Genomic DNA, 21428 nt, shown 5'->3' on the forward strand with positions numbered 1-21428 from the left:
TTTACTTAATATTTCTAAAGGCAAGTAATTTTGATTTGCTTAACTAGCTTTGAATACATAGAATTGTGAGCATCATCATCTCTTTGGATATGTGCGAAAACATTTTGGTAGATTGTTGAGTTGAGTTTAATCATAGGGATAAATATCATGGAATGTAACAAACTTTGGATAAATATCTATGGTAGGAAATAACTAAAGTCGTGTGTATAGTATGTAAACAACTCAAAATTATGTTTATTGTATGTAAAAAAATGTATCCGACCAATCAAAAATTAACAAGTGTCAGTTATATATATATGGTTGCTACGTATATTTTCTTACATACAATAAACATAATTTCGAGTTGTTTACTACAATACACACGACTTTAATTATTTCACACTATAGACATTCGTTCAAAGTTTGTTACATTTCAGGATACTAATCCCTTAATCATAATCACATATTGTCATATACATTTACAACCCGCTTCATTTTGCTAACTAGATTTTTTCGATCGATGTGATGACTTTGTTATCTTGGGCTCACCGATATGATGGGTTGAACCCTTAGGCCTAACTATGGTGGCTAGCACGGTGTTCGGTGGGACAAGATGGTAGTGGTCAGATGTACATCAATTGGTACAAATCGATTATGACCATATTTGAGTCTAACATTCTACGAGTGCATTTTTGAGTTTTATTTTGAAGAGATAAGAAAAGAAAGGGTAAGAAACTTTTAGTTTTTGTATTCTTGAGTTTTTGTTTTAAAAGAAAGGGAAGGGAAAGAAAGGATAAAATAGGATGTTTTGATCCCAAAACTTTCTTGCCACTTTTGGCAAGATTTGGAAGAAAAAGTGGTCAAATTATTATTATACCCCTCAAACTTATACAAAGGTTTTAACTACTACAAGGTTTTAAATGTAAAATTGTATCTTTTTATCCTTTCTTTTACTTCCCTTCTAACTCAAGAATACATTTAACTATCAACTTTCTTTTCTTTTCTTTCAACTTGAGAATGCATCTTTTTATGTAATTTTCAATCATTTCTTCCTCTATCCAATCTTTTCCTTTTTTTATTAATAAAAACTCGAGAATACAGTGTACCTCACTCTCACTTAATATGCATACACATCGCACTATCCAATAGTGTAATCGCACAATTCAATAGCGTAAGTAGGCTCCGCACGACTAACGAAAGAGAATTGCAAAAGCATTTTAACCTATTTGTAACCCAAGATCGACCCCTTAATTGTTGTTACAAGTTAAATCTAAATCAACTTAAGAATACTTTCTTAATATGTCACTGTTAACCATACTTTTAAAATCGTTTTATTAAACTATCATCTTGGCATAATAAAAAATATATTTTTTATAAAATATCTATTAAAAAAAAAACGTTTTGAGTGTATATAAGTCAAGCTCTTTATGGAAAATAATGATATTATTAAAAAAAAAAAAAAAAAACTAGCAAGTAAGAAAGAAGTTGCACAATCTTTCTCTCCCAAAAACAAAGTTCACACTTTTCATCTTTGTTTGTTGGTTTTATTTTAATTTCTTGGTCTCCTTTCCCACTGCAAAACAAAAACGATCCAACCAACTACTAAAACGACATTCACCAAAATCCTCTTCTTTATTTACCCAAAAAACGCCTACTCTCAGAGAAACAGAAAAGACTCTTGATGATGATGTTAGAATCATGTTACAAACCATTAGAAAGATGTTTTGGTGTCGGTAGTTCTGATGGTCTGTTATGGAACATGGATTTAAAACCACACATGTCTGGTGGTCAATATTCCATTGCTGTTGTTCAAGCCAATTCTTGTCTTGAAGATCAAGCTCAAGTCTTTACTTCACCTTCTGCTACTTTTGTTGGTGTTTATGATGGTCATGGTGGTCCTGAAGCTTCTAGATTCATCACTAATCATCTCTTTCTTTATCTCCAAAGTATGCCATGTCAACTCTTATTTTTGATATTTATTTTAAACCCCTTTTATTGTTATTACCTTTAATTTTTTATATCTTTGTTGAATTTTAAACTTGAACTTGTAAAGTTATGTTCTTGGTTTAATTTAGGGAAAAGAAATATTTAACGATCCACTAAGATTCAGTGTTGTTACAGTATAGGGGGTCCACAAATAACAAGATAGGGAATTTTGGACAAACAATCTAGTTTTGGTGTCTACTATGTAGTTGGTTGTAGATACATATGTGTGTCGGATTAGGAGGAGGCAACTAAACTAACCAACCGAATCGAACGAATTTTTTTCTTGAACTTTTAGTTATGATGTTTGGTTTCGTCTCTTTGCTAGAGGCGAGCCATCTTGTGATCAGAATTGTATGGCGTTGATCTTACTTCAAATGGATTTAAGATGCTTATTGGGAGGTTTCTATATTCCAAAGTTGAGTGTAAATTTTTTAGGTACTGACTGAAGTGTATATATAAAGCTTGGTTGTTCACGAATTGCGAGAAATTTTAGTGTAGTGAAGGGATTATTTATCTTGTACCTCGATGATGATAAGGAGGTACGGAGTGTACGAGTCAATGTAATTTCGGACCCAACTAAAGGGGTCCTAATGTAACCCGCCTAGCTGATCAGAAAGTCAGGAAGATAGTAACAACCTAAGTCTGATCAACAGTTATCTAATAAGGGATAGGCTAAGCGGTTGTCAGACTGATCAATGATAAAGCTGTTAGCAACTAAGCTGCTCAATGATCATACTGAAATGTGAAACTCCAGATATGTAACTGCTCCTGTTTCTTTATATAGGGATCATTTAAAACAAATTGTCACTCTCTTAGCAATACTTGGCTGCGAAAATCAAGAACACGACACTTCATAATATCCCAAGACAAATTTAGTATATTCCAGGCTGTATAGGGTCGAGTTGTTCTTGGTGGAAAGTGATCTAACTAATTGAAGTAACATCCAGCCATTGAAATCCTAGGCCTGTTTACAAGAATCTCCCAACATTGGCTTGATTGAGTATCAGTGTGACAGTTTTAGGTGACAAGATATTTATAGGCTTGATGAAGTAGTGATTATTTCCTTGTGTTGTAGAAAGTGATCTTTAGTTGATGGGTTATCTGGTTTGTGGTTAGAGGCACTTAAACTCCAAGATTTCATTTTTTAAATCATAATCATCTGGGTTATGTTGGTGGTTTAAGCATGGCAAAAAGTAGCTTTAGACAGACTGTGAATTTCAAGATATTGTGCTAATAGAAAGGAAATTTGTGTCACTAGTTGAAGCTTTGAGAATTTGCAAACTAGTAAACACCAGATGTCAATTATCAAGTCTATAAAGTAAGATGAAAGTATTTCAAAAACCAATGAAAAGCGTTTCAGTTTTCAAATGAGTTCTTGTACTGTATATGACTGTATATGACCTACAGAATGACTAGCAATTGACCGTAGATGTTAATATTTCAGAATTTGCTGCTGAACGTGGAGGATTTTCACAAGATGTGATAAAGAGGGCATTTGATGCAACTGAAACAGATTTCTTACATTTAGTAAAAGAATCCTGGCTGGATAGACCCCACATTGTATCGGTAGGTTCATGCTGTCTAGTTGGGGTGATCTCAAATGGCACTCTATTTGTGGCAAATGTTGGAGACTCGAGAGCTGTGCTTGGTCGACAAGTATCAAGTGGTAGAACAGTTAGCTCTTCAACAGTTGTGGCTGAGCGATTATCGACCGACCATAATGTTGGGGATGAGGAGATCAGAAAGGAGGTCAAAGCCCTTCATCCTGACGATTCACATATCGTAGTGCATACTCGTGGTGTTTGGCGGTTAAAAGGCATTATTCAGGTACTAGTGACTCGTATATATGTTATGTTACTTTTATGTATTATTTTAATGTGAGATAATTTTATGTATCTCTTACAACTCTCCTATGATCAGGTGTCAAGATCTATTGGAGATGTCTACTTGAAGAAACCTGAGTACAACAGAAACCCTCTTTTCCAACAATATGCATCCCCTATACCAATAAAAAGAGCTGTGATGTCAGCAGAGCCATCAATATTGACCCACAAGTTGAGGCCCCAAGACCTGTTCTTAATTTTTGCTTCAGATGGCCTTTGGGAACAACTCAGTGATGAGGCTGTTGTTGAAATTGTCCATAAAAATCCCAGAAATGTAATGTTCTGTGCACTTATTTCTTTCTTTGTGATATTTTCTTTTAGCTATTCTTTGAATTGACAAAATGCATGGATCATTGGTCAAAGTTAGTTCAAGTCAAAATGCTAGTTTCTGTTTTGGGTCCAAAGGGGGCCGGGTTGGGTAGACCTGAAACACTTGTTGACCAAGTTGTACAGCTTTTCATTTGTAAATAATGAATGTGTCATATATAGTTAAAAAATATTTCATGATTTCAATGATATTTTCTTAGTTGAACAAGATATTTTAAGATGTATGCGTACAAATAACACGTTGTGAGTTTTTCTGGTTTTGACCCACTTGATCCATTCCCATTCCCTTTTGATCTAGTATTATTTACCAAATTAAACCAGCAAAGATAAAAATAAACCCAAGTCGACCCATGCATAAGTAAATTGGCAAAAGTTGCCTCATATGATATCAAGTCATATTAACTCGTCACAACCACTTTCATTTCTTTCAGGGAATAGCAAAAAGATTAATACGCTCTGCAATAGAGGTGGCAGCAAGGAAAAGGGAAATGAGATACGATGATATAAAGAGAATTGAAAAGGGTGTAAGGCGCCACTTTCATGATGATATTACAGTGGTGGTTATATACCTTGATAACCAGCAAGTATGGCCCAATGGGAACCACAACTTCCAAGACGATGCTAATAGTGACTGCACTTCTGCCCCTCTCGATATTTTCACTTATAATTCAGATAATTCCGACCTTTCTCTCTGATTTTGCTTTCCAGTCTGCACCATATTGTGTTCATACAACAAACGTTATACAGGAAGGTCTCAAAATGGGTACATGGGTTCCTTCCCACGAGTATTTCGTATTAAACAGGAGTTGTACATAGTTTTTCTCTTTTGTAGGTGGTGACGGGTGAATATACTTATAGAAGGTTGAGTTGGATACGAGTCATGGCTCTCATGATATGACCCGAACCACCTTCTCATTAAGGCCTCATGGAAAATGTTGGTTTGATTCACAAGTCAAGTTATCACGGGTCTCCCTCAACGGTGGTTACAGCTTCTAAGTTCTAACCATATCAAGTATATGTATAATAATAACTAGATATTTATAGCTATCAGTCAGAGATCTTTGTATTTGTTGAATAACGTTTTGACTTCGGCTGTTGAAATCTAAAAAATCATTATCCCTTTTGTTTTTTCTTTTGTTGAAACAAAAATATACATATATAGCTATAGTTCTATTCTATATTATAAATAGGACCATACTGGAGTTGAAGAATTCTCATGTTGGTGTTAATTTGTATAACATGTTATGAGCTATGTTATAGACTGTTATTTATGATTATGATTATAGTAATGAATAAAGCCCAACATGTTAGCCTAAAAATCAATCAAGTTTTTGGTTCCCCGCCAGTATGATATTATTATGATTTATGAACCAAGTTATGGAAGCCTAATTTATAGGTTACAATTTTTATAACTGGATAATTTGGATCACTAACCGATCACTAGAGTATTATCATGTCACATGTGGTAATCATCCGTTAGATTTCAATATTACAGAAAGAAATTCATAATAAGTGAGAGAAAATTTTATGAAAAATTACATTTTTTTGTTTCATGTGGGATTGAATTTATGACTTCTCTGTTAGGTTAGTAGTAGTACAACTTAAATGAGATCAAGAAAAACATTCTTGCCAAATATCATATAAACTTTATGAATTACTGTTGGGTGTTGGCCATGTATGTTATGTATCCACATTCAACAATACGTTTTAAATACATTACACAAAGTAACATTAAATCAGTTCACATAGCAGAAAGTTTCAAACCATAAAATTAGTTGAAAAATATCGCAGCCCTTATCCCCACCATTATTTTTTTTTATCTCGACCACAACTACTATTTGCAGTGATAGTCGCTGCAAATAGTGTGGGCCCCCTGTGTGTAATGGAAAATTTGGCAAAGTAATAGCGGGTCCCATGTCAGTAATCGCTGCAAATAGTTGGATATGAAAAAAACACCACTATCTACAGCGATAATCGCTGTAAAGAGTGAGGTTGAATTACCAAAAGTCTAGTCGGAATACCAGGCGCCAAAAATATACTTGTTACGTCAAATATGAATCATAAATGTCATGTATCTTCTATTATCATTATTTAAAGACAAGTAATATACACCAAAAATGTCATCTAATCGTCTATGGTATCATGTATATCATGGATATCCTTAACCATCTTTCACCTATACATTATTAATTTATTCTCTTGTTCACTTGGTATCGGGTATCCCATATTCTCATCAAGTTGTTTTATACCACAACCCCCTTTTGCACAGAATAATATTCCCTTTTACAAAGAGAAAGATGTACAAGTTTTATATCAGCATATTCTTGTTTGGAACTTTGGATAGCATAAAATAAATCCTTAATGTTATATAATCTATTTATCTTTTATAAGGAATCTCTTTTTACCGAACAATCTCACAATCAACATAAAAAGATAATAATGTTTTATAAATTATTTACTACAGTTATTCATTTAATAATAAGAGTCCAATCACCACGGTTGTTAAAAAAAAAAAAATTAAAACAATATTGAATGTGCTTGATGTAGGTTCATAAATTGAAATTTAAGTGTCAAAGGTGTGAAAGATGATACATTTACTTTTAGAGTTTGATATCAAAAATATACATAGTATTATCGTTCTTATACATCATATGTTTTCAAAGAGATCATTCTTAACTTATCACACTTCATAAATTAACAATATTCACATTACCTTCTTTCTACAAACCTTATTTGTTTATAAAGAAGTGAAAAGCAAAACAAAATAAATCTTATTACCCCTTCTTAAGCCGTGATGGTCATCAAATTATAATAAGAAAATAACTACAATTTTTCTTGACTGAAACTGTTTTCAATATAAAGCCATCGGGATGTTAGCCTAATGGTCAAAAGGTTTTTCACAAATGTTATTTTCTCCTGACGATCTAAATTTTATATTAATATTTATAGGAAAAGTCTCATTAATTTACATTTTTTTTATTTTTCATCAATAATTGACACTTTTAGCCCTAAATATTTAATTTATATTTATTTTTAGATTTTAATCATTTAATTAATTAAAAAAATTTCAACATATGAAATATTTTTAGATTTTAAAGATATATAATGTTTTTTAAAGCTCTCACAATAAATTATTAGGGGCAAGAGTGTAGTCGGCAAAAAATATCGGCAAAAAACGTCGGCTAAATCGGCAAACCTATAGAACATGTCTTGGCTTCTTTTGGCAAGTTTAATCGGTAAGCCACATTGCCGATACAAGTGAACGTTGGGAGCATGAAAGTGACCGTTTTTTTTTTGTTTTTAGTGATTGGCAAGAATTGACACTATAGTATGTACTTTCACAAGTTTTGGTTAGTTTTTGGCAAAGTTTGGCTTCGACGCGTGTCATGTTATGATTGGCTAGAAAGTTGCCAAAACTTTCTAATTAGCCACAAGATTGGCATTACACCCTTGCCCCTTATATATACAAGCTAAATTATTATTAATTATCCTCATTCATATTATTATTCTTCTCCTCCAATTTCTATCTTTAATAAACAAACCAAGTTAAGTAAATTTTTCAACAAAAGAACACATACGGTTTTTTCTATATCACTTTAACTTTATTTTTGATATTTTGTTCGTGTTTGTTTATTATTTGATATTTGTTATGTTATTGTTATTTTTCATTTCATTTAATTTAGTTTTTTTTGTCAATTATAGTTTGATTATGACTTCGTCTTCTACTATGAAAGGGTTTATTATTTTAAATTTGTTTTGTTCATGTTTTGTTTTTTTTTTACCTGTTTTGTTATTTATTATTTTGATATTTAACTTTGATATATATATTTTGAGACTATCCGTCAATTGGACGAACTTGAAGACCAGTTTTATTTATAAAGTAAGGGAAAAGCAAAACAAAATAAATCTCAACCCCTTCTCCAGCCGTGATGGTCATCAAATTATAATAAGAGAGTAACTACAAATTTTATTTTTTTTTTACTGAAAGTACCTTTAATGTAAAGCCATTGGGGAGTTAGCCCAATAGTCAAAAGGTTTTCCACAAATGTCGTTTTCTCCTCGGGATCTTAGGTTTAAATCTTGCCGCATATAAATGTGATGAGCAAACCCTCTAGGGTCTTGAGGAGTCGAACCAGCATGGACGCACCCATGTGGGGGGTGTTAGCCATTTATCCCGTTGATTCCTTTCAAAAAAAAAAAGATATATATCTATATCTATATCTATACTATATTATAAAGCAGATCTCCCCTGTTTACATTTTAAGTTTTAACATTTACTTTCTCAAAATGTCCATATATCAATTCTATATTTACCTAACACCATTTCTCTCTCCTTAAATCTCAACCAATCATTTTTTCTCTCTCCTGCATAAATCATTTCTTCATCCAATTCATTCAAAAATTTTTATCTCAAAAACCGTACATCGATAATTTATAAAAATTATATGGGTGTTATTAAAATTTAATGCTCTTTCATTAGAGATGTCATTCGATATACTTTCGACAAATTTTTAAATCCGAAGGCGGAGCCCGTACGGTTAAGGCATTTGGCTATCACACTCTATGACCTATCACTCCCACCATCTCACCGCCGCAACACGCGGATACTTGCTCTCGTATATTCTTAAGCAAAATCTTAAAGTTTACAATTCCTATAACTCCTGAATTACATGAAAAATATAAATTTTATACATAAAAACTCATATCTAAGGATGGAAGGTTACACATTATATATTCACCAATTTATTACTTTACTCTACCAGTATATATACTAGTGGCATATTAACTATCTTTGCTTTGAAGGTAGGATAGCATATATCTATGATCTATCTCTTCCATCCATCAATCTGATCAGAGAGAGAAAGAAAGTATTTTATTTGACTAGCAGTAGTAGTAGTACACTAGTCACCACTAAAAGTAAACTAAAAAAAAATAAAAAATCTACCCTAATAATATCTCCATCTTTCACCTTTCGCCACGTGTCCTCACTCATCCTTCACCTTTACCGTCCGATTCCTTGAACGCCTTTGTGTTCCTTCAATTTTCAACTCTATTATCCTGTTACACACACACACACACACATAACAGCCACTCCGATCTGTAACATCACCGCCGCCGCCGCCGATGGCTTCTCCGGTGAGTCAACGAGCTGAACTCGCTAAGCTTTGCAGCTCACGCGACTGGTCTAAAGCTATTCGTATTCTCGATTCGCTTCTCTCTCAATCATGTGTTATTCAGGATATCTGGTGATTATTTTTAACTTATATGTATATATATGTCATTTGAATTTGTTAATTTGTATTTGATTTCTGATTCAGCTGTTTTGTAATTGATATATGTATATACGTATTGCAGTAATCGAGCGTATTGCTACAGTCAATTGGAGCTGCATAAACATGTAATTAAGGATTGCGATAAGGCGCTTAACCTTGATCCTACACTTCTTCAAGCTTATATCCTCAAAGGTTTTTTATTTTTATTATATATATATAAATATATATTATATAGATATAAGTTATAAGCTAGTGTTTGTAATTAAGTTTATTAAGCCGATAGATTCGTTGTAACCTAATTTATTAATGTGATATTTAGAATGTTATGAATCACGAGAGCAAGTACCCGCGCGTTGCGGCGATGAGATGGTGGGGTGATATCTAGGTCATAGAGTATGATAGGTTATAGGAGTTGATATGTCATAAAGTATGATAATCAAATGCCTTAGCCGTACGGGCTCCGCCCTCGGATTTAAAAATTTGTCGAAAGTATATGGAATGACATCTCTAATGAAAGAGCATGAAATTTTAAGAACACCCATACAATTTTTATAATTTATCGATGTACGGTTTTTGAGATAAAAGATTTTGAATGAATTGGAGGAATAAATGATTTATGGAGGAGAGAGAAAAAAGATGATTGGTAGAGATTTGAGGAGAGAGAAAAGGTATTATAGTTATTTTAGATAAATATAGAATAGATAGGAGGGGCATTTTGGGGAAGTACTTAAAATCAATATTGAAAATTTCAAGTTCAATGTTGAAAATCTGGGGAAAATCTGCTTTATAATATAATATAGATATTAACCTTTTAGTATACAACATAGGCTATGTTAGTTTCTTGTGTATAGATGATTTTGAAGACAAACTTTCATTGGAGTTAGGTTAAGTTTCGTATGAGTTTGGTGTTAGAAACAGCGTGTCACATAACAGTGGTTATATCAGTATTTGGTAATTTGTTGGTGTAGCCTGATCGTGGACGACCTATATATATAACACTAATAAATTTTGAAGTTCATGCCACTGGACCTTGATTGAGGATCTATTGGTAACAAGCGGAAGCTTTTGCAAAAGAGAGCATAAGCTACACAAAAGTGGAACCTTTTCACAGTTTTCTTGCAATGAACTGTGTTGTAAGTATCATTAGAATGGTTATATGTGTGCATTATATAAATATAAAAAAAAAAATGGTTGTATGTGTTGTTCTATATGTTAGCTTTTGGACATTAAGTAATTCCTTACCCGTGCATGTGAACCTTTAGCTACAATACAAAATGTTAGGATGACATTTGATTATGATTTAATTAGAATGCCATTTTATATAAGGTGTATGTTGATGCCTGATGTTGATACATGATCAAACTGGACTTTACGCTTTTAATTATGCGTGTCTTCCAGATGTCATCAATTACCTAATCCATCCACCTCTCATTTCTGTTATATACAACAAATTACATTATGCTTTTGCTTTAAAACGTAAGTTTACCAAAGAAGTTGGTCATAGCAAACAATAATGGTTTGACAATAAAGAAATACAACTATAGGATATTAATTGAACTGATAATGGGTTTGTTTGTCAAAACTAGCTGAAGCTTGAGTTTGTAGCTCGATTTCTTGTTTGTCTAAATGTATTTGGAAAAATGACTGGAACCGGAGTTTATTAATGTAAAATGTTGTAAATGTAAATGTATTAGGTTTCCATGAATCGTGAATCAAGTTCTGGGCATTCATCTCTAAATAGTTGTATTCATAATTTTGTTTAGGCCGTGCATATTCTGGAATGGGGAGGAGAGATGATGCTGTAATGGTTTGGGAACAAGGTTATGAGTATGCAATTCGTCAGTCCACAGATTTGAAGCAACTGCTTGAGCTGGAAGAGCTTTTGAAAGCTACAAAAAAGACTATGGCTGCTACCCTTGATAAGGATTCTAAAGAGTTATCTGAATGGTCCGTATCTAAACCTGAACATGCTAGTTCTGGCAAGTCAAGTGAAACTTTTAATGATCATACTATGTCAAGTCTTGGTTGTGAACCTTCTGGTGATACGAGGGAGTTATTGCAGATGGAAAGCAACCCAAGTGAGATATCCCATGTATCGAACGGCTCTAGTAATAGTGCTGAAGATTCTAGACGTTTTCACATGGGTTCAAACGGAAATCATGAGGAACAGCAAAATGGAACTTTCGACATATCTGTCGACTTGGGTACCAGATCTGAAGCTCGTAGTGGTACAAGTGATAGCCGCCGCAAATCTGAGCAGATCACTAAAATTTCATTAATTCCGAGTAAATCAGGTGATCTATCTGCAATACGTGGCAATTGGAGTGATAAATCTGACAATCACAGTGAATCAAGTAATGATGCCAAGGGGAATAAAAAGTTCTCGGTTACTAGGATTTCGAAGGCCAGGTCAATAAATGTGGATTTCCGTCTGTCACGAGGAATCGCTCAGGTTTGTTGAATCTATACTTCCTTATATTTTTGTTTATATTAGTGCAATCCATTAGAATCAGTTTTAGAATATCAGCAACCTACATGCACTGACGAGCTTTGGTGAACCTATACTTCAGCTCCTATACTCTCCTCTGCCTTGCATTGTTTTGTTTTCTGTAATTTCCAGCCTCCTTTAACACCCTTATTTATGTGTAAGGGTCTGGTCTAAAGTGAACGTTTTGTTATTATAGGTGAACGAAGGGCAGTATGCACGTGCCATATCCATCTTTGACCAGGTTAAACCTTTTGGACGTAGCTTTTTTTTTTTTTTGGTTATATTTCATAGTTATTTGAACATGGAATATGTTCCATGCTGTTTGTGGTAAAGATTATTTCTGTCTAAAGGGTTATTTTGGCGACAGTTGTGATGTTATAAATTATAGTGTGTTCATTGATGTTTTTCTCTTATATTTAACATTATGTATTTCTCTTGTGTCTTCCTATTTCCTCATATCTTTTATTTGACTACAGATCTTGAGAGAAGATCCTACATATCCTGAAGCATTGATAGGAAGGGGAACAGCATATGCGTTCAAAAGAGAACTTGATTCAGCCATTGCTGATTTTACGAAGGTACCCAACACTTCACAATACATTGCATGTGCTATTTATTCTCTCTTTCCCTTACATTAATTTTTTAGGCAATACAATCGAATCCATCAGCTGGTGAGGCGTGGAAACGGAGAGGGCAGGCACGGGCTGCTTTAGGAGAATCAGTTGAGGTCAGAAACTCATTTTAAGCACTCACTGTGTTGGCTATTTGAATCATTTTTGATTTTGCATCTCATGGAAGATTAACTACTAGGTCTTTCATAGTTATCATTGTCCTGGTTTAGGTGCTGTATATCAACCTTAGCTCTAACATATTCGCCGTGCAAGTATCATAGTTGTAGCCATACTGTTATATGTTTGAATTTAAGCTGTATTTTTGCTCTTAGAATGGCCGAAGCTGTTAGGCATGTATCACTTCAACCCAAAACTGCTCTAACATTTATTTAGGCTATAATATCATCATTTCATGATGTAACTTGGTACCAATATATAATGTCAAAGAGAGTTACGTCATCCTTTGTTTCTTACTTCGTTTTCCGTTATTTGTCATTATATTAAGTTTGGTCTGCTTTCTAGCTAGGCTTGATGTCTTCTGGTTATCTGAATCATCTATACCACTTTATAAAGGAGATGACGTGTGTCTTATATTCTGAATTTTTAAGAACTTTTTATCTATAATTCTATACTACTTTATACAGAAGATGGCATGTGTCTTATTTTCTGATTTTTAACAACTTAATTAAAGAAAACAAATTATATTATTTAAAATAATAGAAAAAGATTCTCTTTTTTAAATAACCGACAATTCTCTATATTGCACCACCACTTATCATGGTCTTACGTTGACAATCGGTGAAGCTGGCTGTCGCCATCCTTAGCCGATAACAAAAGAAACCATCTACCGCTGTGAATCATGAGGGTTAATTCCTAGTCATACTATTATGAGAGGTCTAAGCATTGATAATCAAGCTTTTGTTCTATTGATTATAGATGTGTAATGGTCTGCAAGAAGCATGCCTGGAAGTAGGCACACTTATAATTGGGTGTAATCATTCCCAGTTTGTTCACAAATCCTTGGCATCTTAATCCGTATCTTATGACTATGACCACAATCCCGGTGGTTATGCATGTAATCAGTCCTGGAGTTATACTTTAGTCTTAGTACAGAAGATGAAACTAAGTAAGGTGCATAAAGTTGGGTTTTTGTCATTTTATGATGGTAAAAGTTAGCATCTCACATAATGTCAAGATCTTAAATTTTGTGGTTTGTATTTTGTTACATAGTTCTATCGATATTTTGTGTCTTCACTGTGGACTTTGTTGTCTTCCAATTCTCTTTGGTGCTCTCTAAGGATGTAAGGAGAGGGGCAGAGAGAAAGAGGAGGGGGAGAGAAGAATATATAGACAATATAGTTGTTTAGATATTGTTACTGAATATCAGCAAAATATATTGAGAATGAAGTTCCACCAATTATGTGTACTATGCTATGCAAGCTAAAGCAAGTAGAGTGAGCAAGTAGTACTTTGACTGCCATTTGAGTATGTATCTCTTGGGCACCGTAAAGCAATGCTTTGGACTTTTGGTGCATATCTATAGCTCAGTGGTCATTTTTATGATTTTTGTACATTTATGCCTCTGCCCTCTGGCATCTAATTTAATTACTGTACAGGCAATTGCAGATTTGACCAAGTCTTTAGAGTTTGAGCCTGACTCTGCAGACATACTGCATGAAAGGGGTATACTGCTTGACTTGTTTTAATTCAACTTTATTTCGATGTATTTAGGACACACATGGGAAATTATACTCAATCACTGCTAATAAACTGTACCAATTTGATCTAGATGCATATTTTCAAATTTCACTTTTAGCAATATGTTTCTCCCAAGTAGTATTAGACTAGTAGTAGTGAAAACATATGTTTTGGTTCATGTAAGATGTATATATTGGCATTTCTTTACCAACAATTTCCGATATATCTTGACTGGACTTCAATCGCCTATCTCACATGGTTCATGCGTAAGGTTAGCACTACTGGGCTAAAGACATAGTTGTCAAAGGCGTAGGCGAACTCAAAGCGCAAAGACCCCAATTGAGGCGTAGGTGAGAGGCCCAAAAAAAGCGCTCGCCCGAAAAAAAAAGCGTACTCAAGTAAAAAACAAACCAAATGCCATTTAAGTTACTATCTTGATTCATTGTCTCTAACAATGATAATGAGTATGTTAAAGAGGGTGTACAATTTAGAAGAAAAGTTCTAATAAATATAAAAATTGAAGAAACCTTACCTTTTAGTTGTTTGAAGAATACTCTCTGATGAATGATGTTATGTTATCGATGATAATGATATATACAGAGTTTTAACAATATACATAATTTCTCCCTTACATGCAATAAATGCTCCTTGAAATACAAAGGGTCTATAACTTTATTTATATAGAAAATTGTAAACTTGCGCTTCAAATAGTTACTGGGCCTTGGGCCTAGGGTTTAAGGCGCTAAGGTTGTGCCTCGCCTGCCTTTTGCGCCTAGGTGCAAGAGGCGCACGCCTTTAACAACTATGGCTAAAGATATCTATTGAGTATTGACTGTGTCATGTAAATTCTTATTGTTGTAGTAGCATTATAGATCCTCTGTAGATTTGCCTTTGGTTAAAATAGTCATTAGCTCTTAGTAGTATTTCTATGGTACTAACATTGAGATGGATCATGGATGCAGGAATTGTCAATTTTAAGCTGAAGGATTTCTATGCCGCCGCTGAGGACCTGTCTGCATGTGTAAAACTTGATAAAGATAACAAATCAGCTTACACATACTTGGTTAGTGCATCGAATGGAATCAAGTCATCTATTTTAACCTTTTGTTTTTTGTACCTACAAATATGCTGATTGAAAAGCACAATTGAACAGGGTCTGGCACTAGCATCAGTTGGGGAATACAGGAAAGCTGTGGAAGCGCATAAGAAAGCAATTGAAATTGATCAAAAGTTTCTTGAGGCATGGGGTCATTTAGCTCAGGTATTACAAGATACTTTGTTGCTTTATTTCCTATACTTGATGACATTTGAGTGGGGGCCTGTTTTATATGGTTTATAGTAACAACAAATTCAATGCTGTTTAAGTTGTCACATTTCCCAATTTATCCGTGGTAAGTAGCTTAAAAATGTACTGACAGATGAATGTTTTGTCTTTTATTAGTTTTACCAAGACTTAGCAAAATCAACGGAGGCCTTGGATTGTCTTCAGCGGGTTTTGGAAATTGATTCAAGGTCATCATTTTTGCGTTAGATCTATTGTGATAAACTAAAACTTGATACCCATATTTCTGAAACTGTTATACTGATGAAAGACATAACAATGATTGGGAACTTCATTGACCCCGCGTTTTCCTCTGATGAGACAAGCTATCGTAATTTTATATAGGTTTGCTAAAGGCTATCATTTGCGTGGGCTGCTACTTCACGCGATGGGAGATCACAGGTGTGTTCCCTGCCCTTCCCCACCCACCTACCCCACCCCTCCATGAATATTGGGGGAGGCATCAGATACTGGGTAATACTTGAATTGGATTGTATTACCTAGATTCTATTAATTTCAACTGTTGGATTTAGCTGATATGATGATTTCGCCTTAAGGGTTATGCCGGGGGGAGATGCTTATGCTAATATGCTTAATAATATATATGAACTAGCTAAGGGGGGATATGAACCTAACTGAACTACAATTGTAAGCATAAAAATTATATCTTGTAGATGACATGCACACAGTCAAGCACAATTATGTAATGTTTGATAGAAACAAGACAAAAAGGTTACTGAATAAACAATGTATAGCTTCCACAATCTTCCTTGGCTAATCGTTGTAAACTGATGTTGTAGGAATGCCATTAAAGACTTATCAGTTGGGCTTAGCATCGAGAGCTCAAACATAGAGTGTCTGTATCTACGGGCTTCTTGCCACCATGCTGTTGGAGAATATAAAGAAGCTGTATGATATTCTTTTCGCGTTTTATCGCTATAACTTAATTGCCAGGTTATAGATGTTTTATATCTTTTGGCATATCAGCTGTATGATGATCGTTTTTGTTACAGGTGAAGGATTATGATGCTGCTTTGGATTTGGAGCTAGATTCGATGGACAAATTTGTGCTGCAATGTCTGGCCTTCTATCAGGTACCGTCTTATCAATTCTTTTTGTTCTTTTAAATGGCAAATATATTTCAAATATATCACCATGTATTTACACACTTTTTCCTAATGGGACTTGAACCCACAACCCTTTGCTTGGAGAGTTACCTTGTCATCTTGAATTCCTTTGGGTTTTTTTTTTTTTTTTTTGAGATTCTCTTTCCTGGACAACAAACTTGCCGCTAGATGCTAAAAATTGATTACTTTCCAGGCGTTATGCAAGAAAATAAGTTATTTTATCTATACGGACCAAGTAAACATCACAAAAATTATGATAATACTACTTAAGATATTTGACCATAATCTTTACTAAAGCTTATAGACAACTGCTTGTTATGTTTTGTATGCAAACACAGTAGGTGGTTTTCTTTTATTACATAAAGGCTCCATATCGTGTTGTAGTTTACTGTGTTCACTCATTTGCTATTCATATGATAGTACTACTTAAGATATTTGACCATAATCTTTACTAGAGTTTATACACAACCGCTTGTTATGTTTTGTATGCAAACAAAGTGGGTGATTTTCTTTTATTACATAAAGGCTCCATATCGAGTTGTAGTTTACCGTGTTTACTCATTTGCTATTCAATGGTACAACATATATCATATATGAATATGAATATATGATAGAATTTATAATATAAAATAAATGTAGAAAGAACTATTGGATTTACTCATTGATTATCATGGCAAAATTTTAATAGTTACTAAATTCTTATGCAGAAAGAAATTGCCTTGTATACTTCTGCAAAGGTCAATAGTGAATTTTGCTGGTTTGATATAGATGGTGACGTTGATCCCCTGTTTAAGGTATATGTTTTTGTTCCGTGTAGCATTCCTGTTTTTCTATTTTCTTAGGACAATTAAGTTTTTTCTTATGTTCTTGATCCTTTATCTGTCATCTGTTTGTTTCCCCTTGGCTATTCATTGATCAGTTTTTCGCTACAGTTACCCTGTTTTGTTCACTTCTTTTTCTGATATATTGCAATTCCCTTGAAGATATGTACTTACTATGTATTTATTTAAACAGGAGTACTGGTGCAAAAGATTGCATCCCAAAAATGTATGCGAGAAAGTTTACAGACAGCCTCCTCTAAGAAAAGCGAAGTTGAGAAAACAGGATTTTAATTTGACTAAACCAAAGAATGCACTTCTGCTTGCTGCTGATCGTATCGGTAAAAGCATTCAGTATCATTGTCCAGGCTTCTTACCAAATAAGCGTCAGGTGATTTGTTTAATGATATTAAGTCTCGCTGTGGTGTTATCCTTTCAACATTTTTCTACGATATCTTGTACTGTTAAGTAATTTTAAATGTAAATGGCGACCACCAGCATCGCATGGCTGGGCTAGCTGCTATTGAGATTGCACAAAAGGTGTCTAAGGTCTGGCGTTCACTGCAATCGGAATGGAGGTTTTCTACAAGGAATACATCAAAAAGCGGAAAGCGACCCCGAAGAAAAGAGAAGATAATAATTCCTAGTGTTGACAGAAGTGGAGCTGGATGTAGCAGTAGCTCAGAAGCATCAACTTCAAGTGCCTTGGAAGAGAAGTCACCCGGACAGTCTGTTTTCTCATGGCTTCATCTTTATTCAGTGGCCGTCAAATGGAGACAGATATCTGAACCCTGTGACCCTGTTGTGTGGGTCAACAAATTAAGGTATATCGTTTTCTAATGTTATCTGGTGACTATTTCTAAAATGAGACAAGAAAATAGAGAGAATTAAAAAAAAAAAATTAAAATCCTGCTAAGTTGTTTATTAGTTTCGAACGTTAAGAAATAATAGGTTTTTATTTTATTTTCCTGGCTTTGTACTTGTCCCGACTTTTAGTACTTACATTGGTTACTTATTTTCTGCAAACCAAGCGAGGAGTTCAATTCTGGATTTGGATCTCATACACCTCTTATTCTTGGTCAAGCCAGAGTCACTCGCTACTTTCCACATTTTCAAAGGTAGAATCAGTTTCTTGCAAGTTTTTACTCGTGGCTTCCCTTCTTAACACGTTCACTATTTGACAATGCTGCAGAACATTAGATGTTGCGAAGACGGTCATCAAAGAAAATGTATATGTATGCAATAAAGCAAATGGCGTCATTGATCTATCCAAAGATGGAAAACTAGAAGAGGTGAGCTGTACTGTTCTAGAGCTATCAGATGTATTTTGTGCTTTCTCATCATACAAAATGTTTCAAAATGGGTCCTAAGGAAGTCCAAAAATGGTTTGAAAATTGACTTATAAATCTATCAAATTTATGTATGTGTTCTTGAGTTCTATGAATCTGAGTTTAGTAAAGATGATAATTCTAGAGAAATTTGAGGTTAAAGATGGAAATGAAGAGGGTAATTTGGTCATTTTCACATTATACACTGTGCACTTGGTAGGTTTTGGACTTGATTGTGCAATTGTATAAATTTGGATCCCATTGCTCACTTCGAATTTTGTTGACAAAATCAAATCTTTGGGTATAAGCGCCACAGGAAGTCTGTTATTTTACTTCCGCTTTGGACTGTGACAATCTAGTCTCATTCACATTTATCAAGCTCTTGTGTTTCACCTATGTGATTGATTGTCATCCAATATACTAAGCCCATTTATGTCTTACAAAGTTTTCTTTATTAATCACATGGTTAGAGTGCATACATTTCTGTGAGATGGTATTTAATTAAATATATGTGCAGATATTGAAAGCCCAGTCATGCTCGGATCTTTATAATGTTGTTGGCGAGGATTTCTGGCTGTCTACTTGGTGCGATAGTACAGCTTTTGAGGGGTAAGAATGATATGATATAAAATGTAACTTTTTTATGTTTCATGGTGTTGCCAAGCACATGCATAATTATTGCCTTCTGTTTCACATTCTCTTCCATTTGTCATTGTTTTCAGGAAACGTTTGGAAGGAACAAGGATTACTCTAGTTAAATCGTAAGTTGTTTCTTCAAATTGCTTATTTGGTGAACTCTGTCTTTCTTTTTCCAAGTTTAATTTCTTTGTTTATGCCACCTCAGTGGAGAACGCGGGTTTGACTTTTCAATTCGAACACCATGTACGCCTGCTAGATGGGATGATTTTGATGCAGAAATGGCATCCTCTTGGGAAGTATGCACTCTGATCTGAAATAAGCTGTCTTTTTTTTATTATCGGGCTTGGATCTTGATTTTTCTGAAATAGATTTAGTGATGGCCGATGGGACATTTTTTTGGTTTTTGGTCTTTAACATATTAAGTTATGAACTACAGAACTTTTAAATGTATATCTTTCTGAAGTTATGCTTAATGGACCAATATATGCGAAATCTGATCCAAAACTACATTGAATCAACAGGTATTATGCAATGCTTATTGTGGTGAGACATATGGTTCAAATGATTTTGGCACACTTGAAAATGTCAGAGAAGCAATCTTAAGGATGACATATTACTGGTAAAGACTAATATCCCATCAAGTTGCCACATTTTTTTATTCTCGAGTATTTGATGGTCATATATCATAGATGTAATTTTTATATGTTGGCACTTTCCAGGTACAACTTCATGCCCCTTTCAAGAGGGTCTGCTGTTGTGGGGTTCTCGGTCATGCTTGGACTGCTTCTAGCTGCTAATATGGAGTTCACTGGGAGCATACCCGAAGGGCGTCAAGTTGATTGGGATGCCATTTTGAGTTTGGACCCGAATTCTTTCATGGAATCGGTCAAGACTTGGTTGTATCCATCTCTCAAGGTCACTACAACATGGAAAGACATCCCGGATGTAGCCTCAACTCTCGAGACAACTGGTTCAGTTGTCGCTGCTCTTAGCTCCTACTCGAACTAACATACATTCTTAATAAAACCCAAGTAAGTTGCATCGTTGTGGCCTTGAAATTGACTACATTCTTATATGTAAAACTACTGCTGGTTTTGCATGTGTTTAAACCAACTATTATCATGCTTTCAATATGCGAAAAAAACGACAAAGATCATTGCTGTCAAATGATACTTCAAAATTTTTAATCTTTGATATTTTATGCTGTTGCCATCGACACAAAAGAATTGAGTGGGTTGGTTCAGCAAGATTACTATCTTTTTGTTGTAAAAGGATGCTTCAGACGTTTGTTTCTAAACTTTCTGTGGGAACTGACCAAGGGTGCTTTTTTTAACAGCTCACATCACTTTGATTCTGTCCTGGTCATTGTTTAATATTTTTTTGGCCTTTTTTTTTTGAACTGCCGACATTGTTTAATATTTAGTTAAATTAAATTTTGTTGGTTTTGGCAGGGTAACTGGAGGAGAGGTATAAGCCCCAATTTTTGTGGCATATTCAGCGTGATCAAGTTGAGGCTGAAGTAGAGAAGTTGAGGCTTTATTTGATTATATTTGTTTGTATCAATGTATTTCATAGATGTAGTTGCTAGTTTTTTTTTTCTTAGCTTACTTCACAAGTTGAAATTGTTTCTTGATTGTGTTTTGTGGCTATATACAAATTAGTTTGTTAGGATTCTAGATGTGAAATTGTAATGGTACTTGTACTATCATTATTATTTAAAAATAAAACAAATAACTTTTTTATATATTTATTATGGCATTATGCAGCCACTTCAAGTGGGGAGGTGAAGAAATGGTCTTTCAAGTGTAACTGTTTACCTAAAATTACTTCATCCTTTCCCCCACACATTAAAGTTGCAGTACTTGAATGGTTGTTAGGTACCTGTACACGTTAAATGAATCGAACGAATGTGGGAGTGGTCTTGTTCATGTTTGTCCGTTCAATCATGTC

At 34.3% G+C, this 21428-nt stretch overlaps 2 protein-coding genes across 2 annotated transcripts; both read left to right on the forward strand.

Annotated features, from left to right (window-relative positions):
- The first annotated feature begins 1445 nt into the window (after nucleotides 1–1445).
- LOC122603667 (probable protein phosphatase 2C 63) lies at nucleotides 1446–5295 on the forward strand. Its single transcript, XM_043776435.1, has 4 exons — nucleotides 1446–1925; nucleotides 3410–3792; nucleotides 3886–4122; nucleotides 4607–5295. Exons 1-4 carry the CDS (start codon nucleotides 1661–1663, stop codon nucleotides 4868–4870), a joined length of 1149 nt encoding a protein of 382 aa, XP_043632370.1. The 5' UTR covers nucleotides 1446–1660; the 3' UTR covers nucleotides 4871–5295.
- Nucleotides 5296–9071: 3776 nt separating this feature from the next.
- LOC122602957 (suppressor of RPS4-RLD 1) lies at nucleotides 9072–21222 on the forward strand. Its single transcript, XM_043775573.1, has 24 exons — nucleotides 9072–9421; nucleotides 9531–9640; nucleotides 11212–11900; nucleotides 12133–12177; nucleotides 12413–12514; nucleotides 12583–12663; nucleotides 14164–14230; nucleotides 15208–15308; nucleotides 15399–15506; nucleotides 15687–15757; nucleotides 15912–15968; nucleotides 16367–16475; nucleotides 16580–16660; nucleotides 17401–17487; nucleotides 17708–17902; nucleotides 18010–18335; nucleotides 18543–18629; nucleotides 18704–18803; nucleotides 19357–19448; nucleotides 19562–19600; nucleotides 19684–19774; nucleotides 20000–20097; nucleotides 20198–20509; nucleotides 20930–21222. The coding sequence occupies exons 1-23, from the start codon at nucleotides 9300–9302 to the stop codon at nucleotides 20484–20486; spliced, it is 3147 nt and encodes a 1048-aa protein (XP_043631508.1). The 5' UTR covers nucleotides 9072–9299; the 3' UTR covers nucleotides 20487–20509; nucleotides 20930–21222.
- Nucleotides 21223–21428: the final 206 nt, after the last annotated feature.

Source organism: Erigeron canadensis, chromosome 6 (genome assembly GCF_010389155.1).
Source record: "Erigeron canadensis isolate Cc75 chromosome 6, C_canadensis_v1, whole genome shotgun sequence".
Taxonomy (NCBI): Eukaryota; Viridiplantae; Streptophyta; class Magnoliopsida; order Asterales; family Asteraceae; genus Erigeron; species Erigeron canadensis.

Coding starts and splice junctions, on each gene's coding strand:
- LOC122602957 (XM_043775573.1), top strand. CDS start 9,300: ATGGCTTCTCCGGTGAGTCAACGAGCTGAACTCGCTAAGCTTTGCAGC. Junction 16,661..17,400: donor AATGTCTGGCCTTCTATCAG/GTACCGTCTTAT, acceptor ATTCTTATGCAG/AAAGAAATTGCCTTGTATAC. Junction 20,098..20,197: donor TTAAGGATGACATATTACTG/GTAAAGACTAAT, acceptor GGCACTTTCCAG/GTACAACTTCATGCCCCTTT.
- LOC122603667 (XM_043776435.1), top strand. CDS start 1,661: ATGATGATGTTAGAATCATGTTACAAACCATTAGAAAGATGTTTTGGT. Junction 3,793..3,885: donor GGTTAAAAGGCATTATTCAG/GTACTAGTGACT, acceptor TCCTATGATCAG/GTGTCAAGATCTATTGGAGA. Junction 4,123..4,606: donor TCCATAAAAATCCCAGAAAT/GTAATGTTCTGT, acceptor CATTTCTTTCAG/GGAATAGCAAAAAGATTAAT.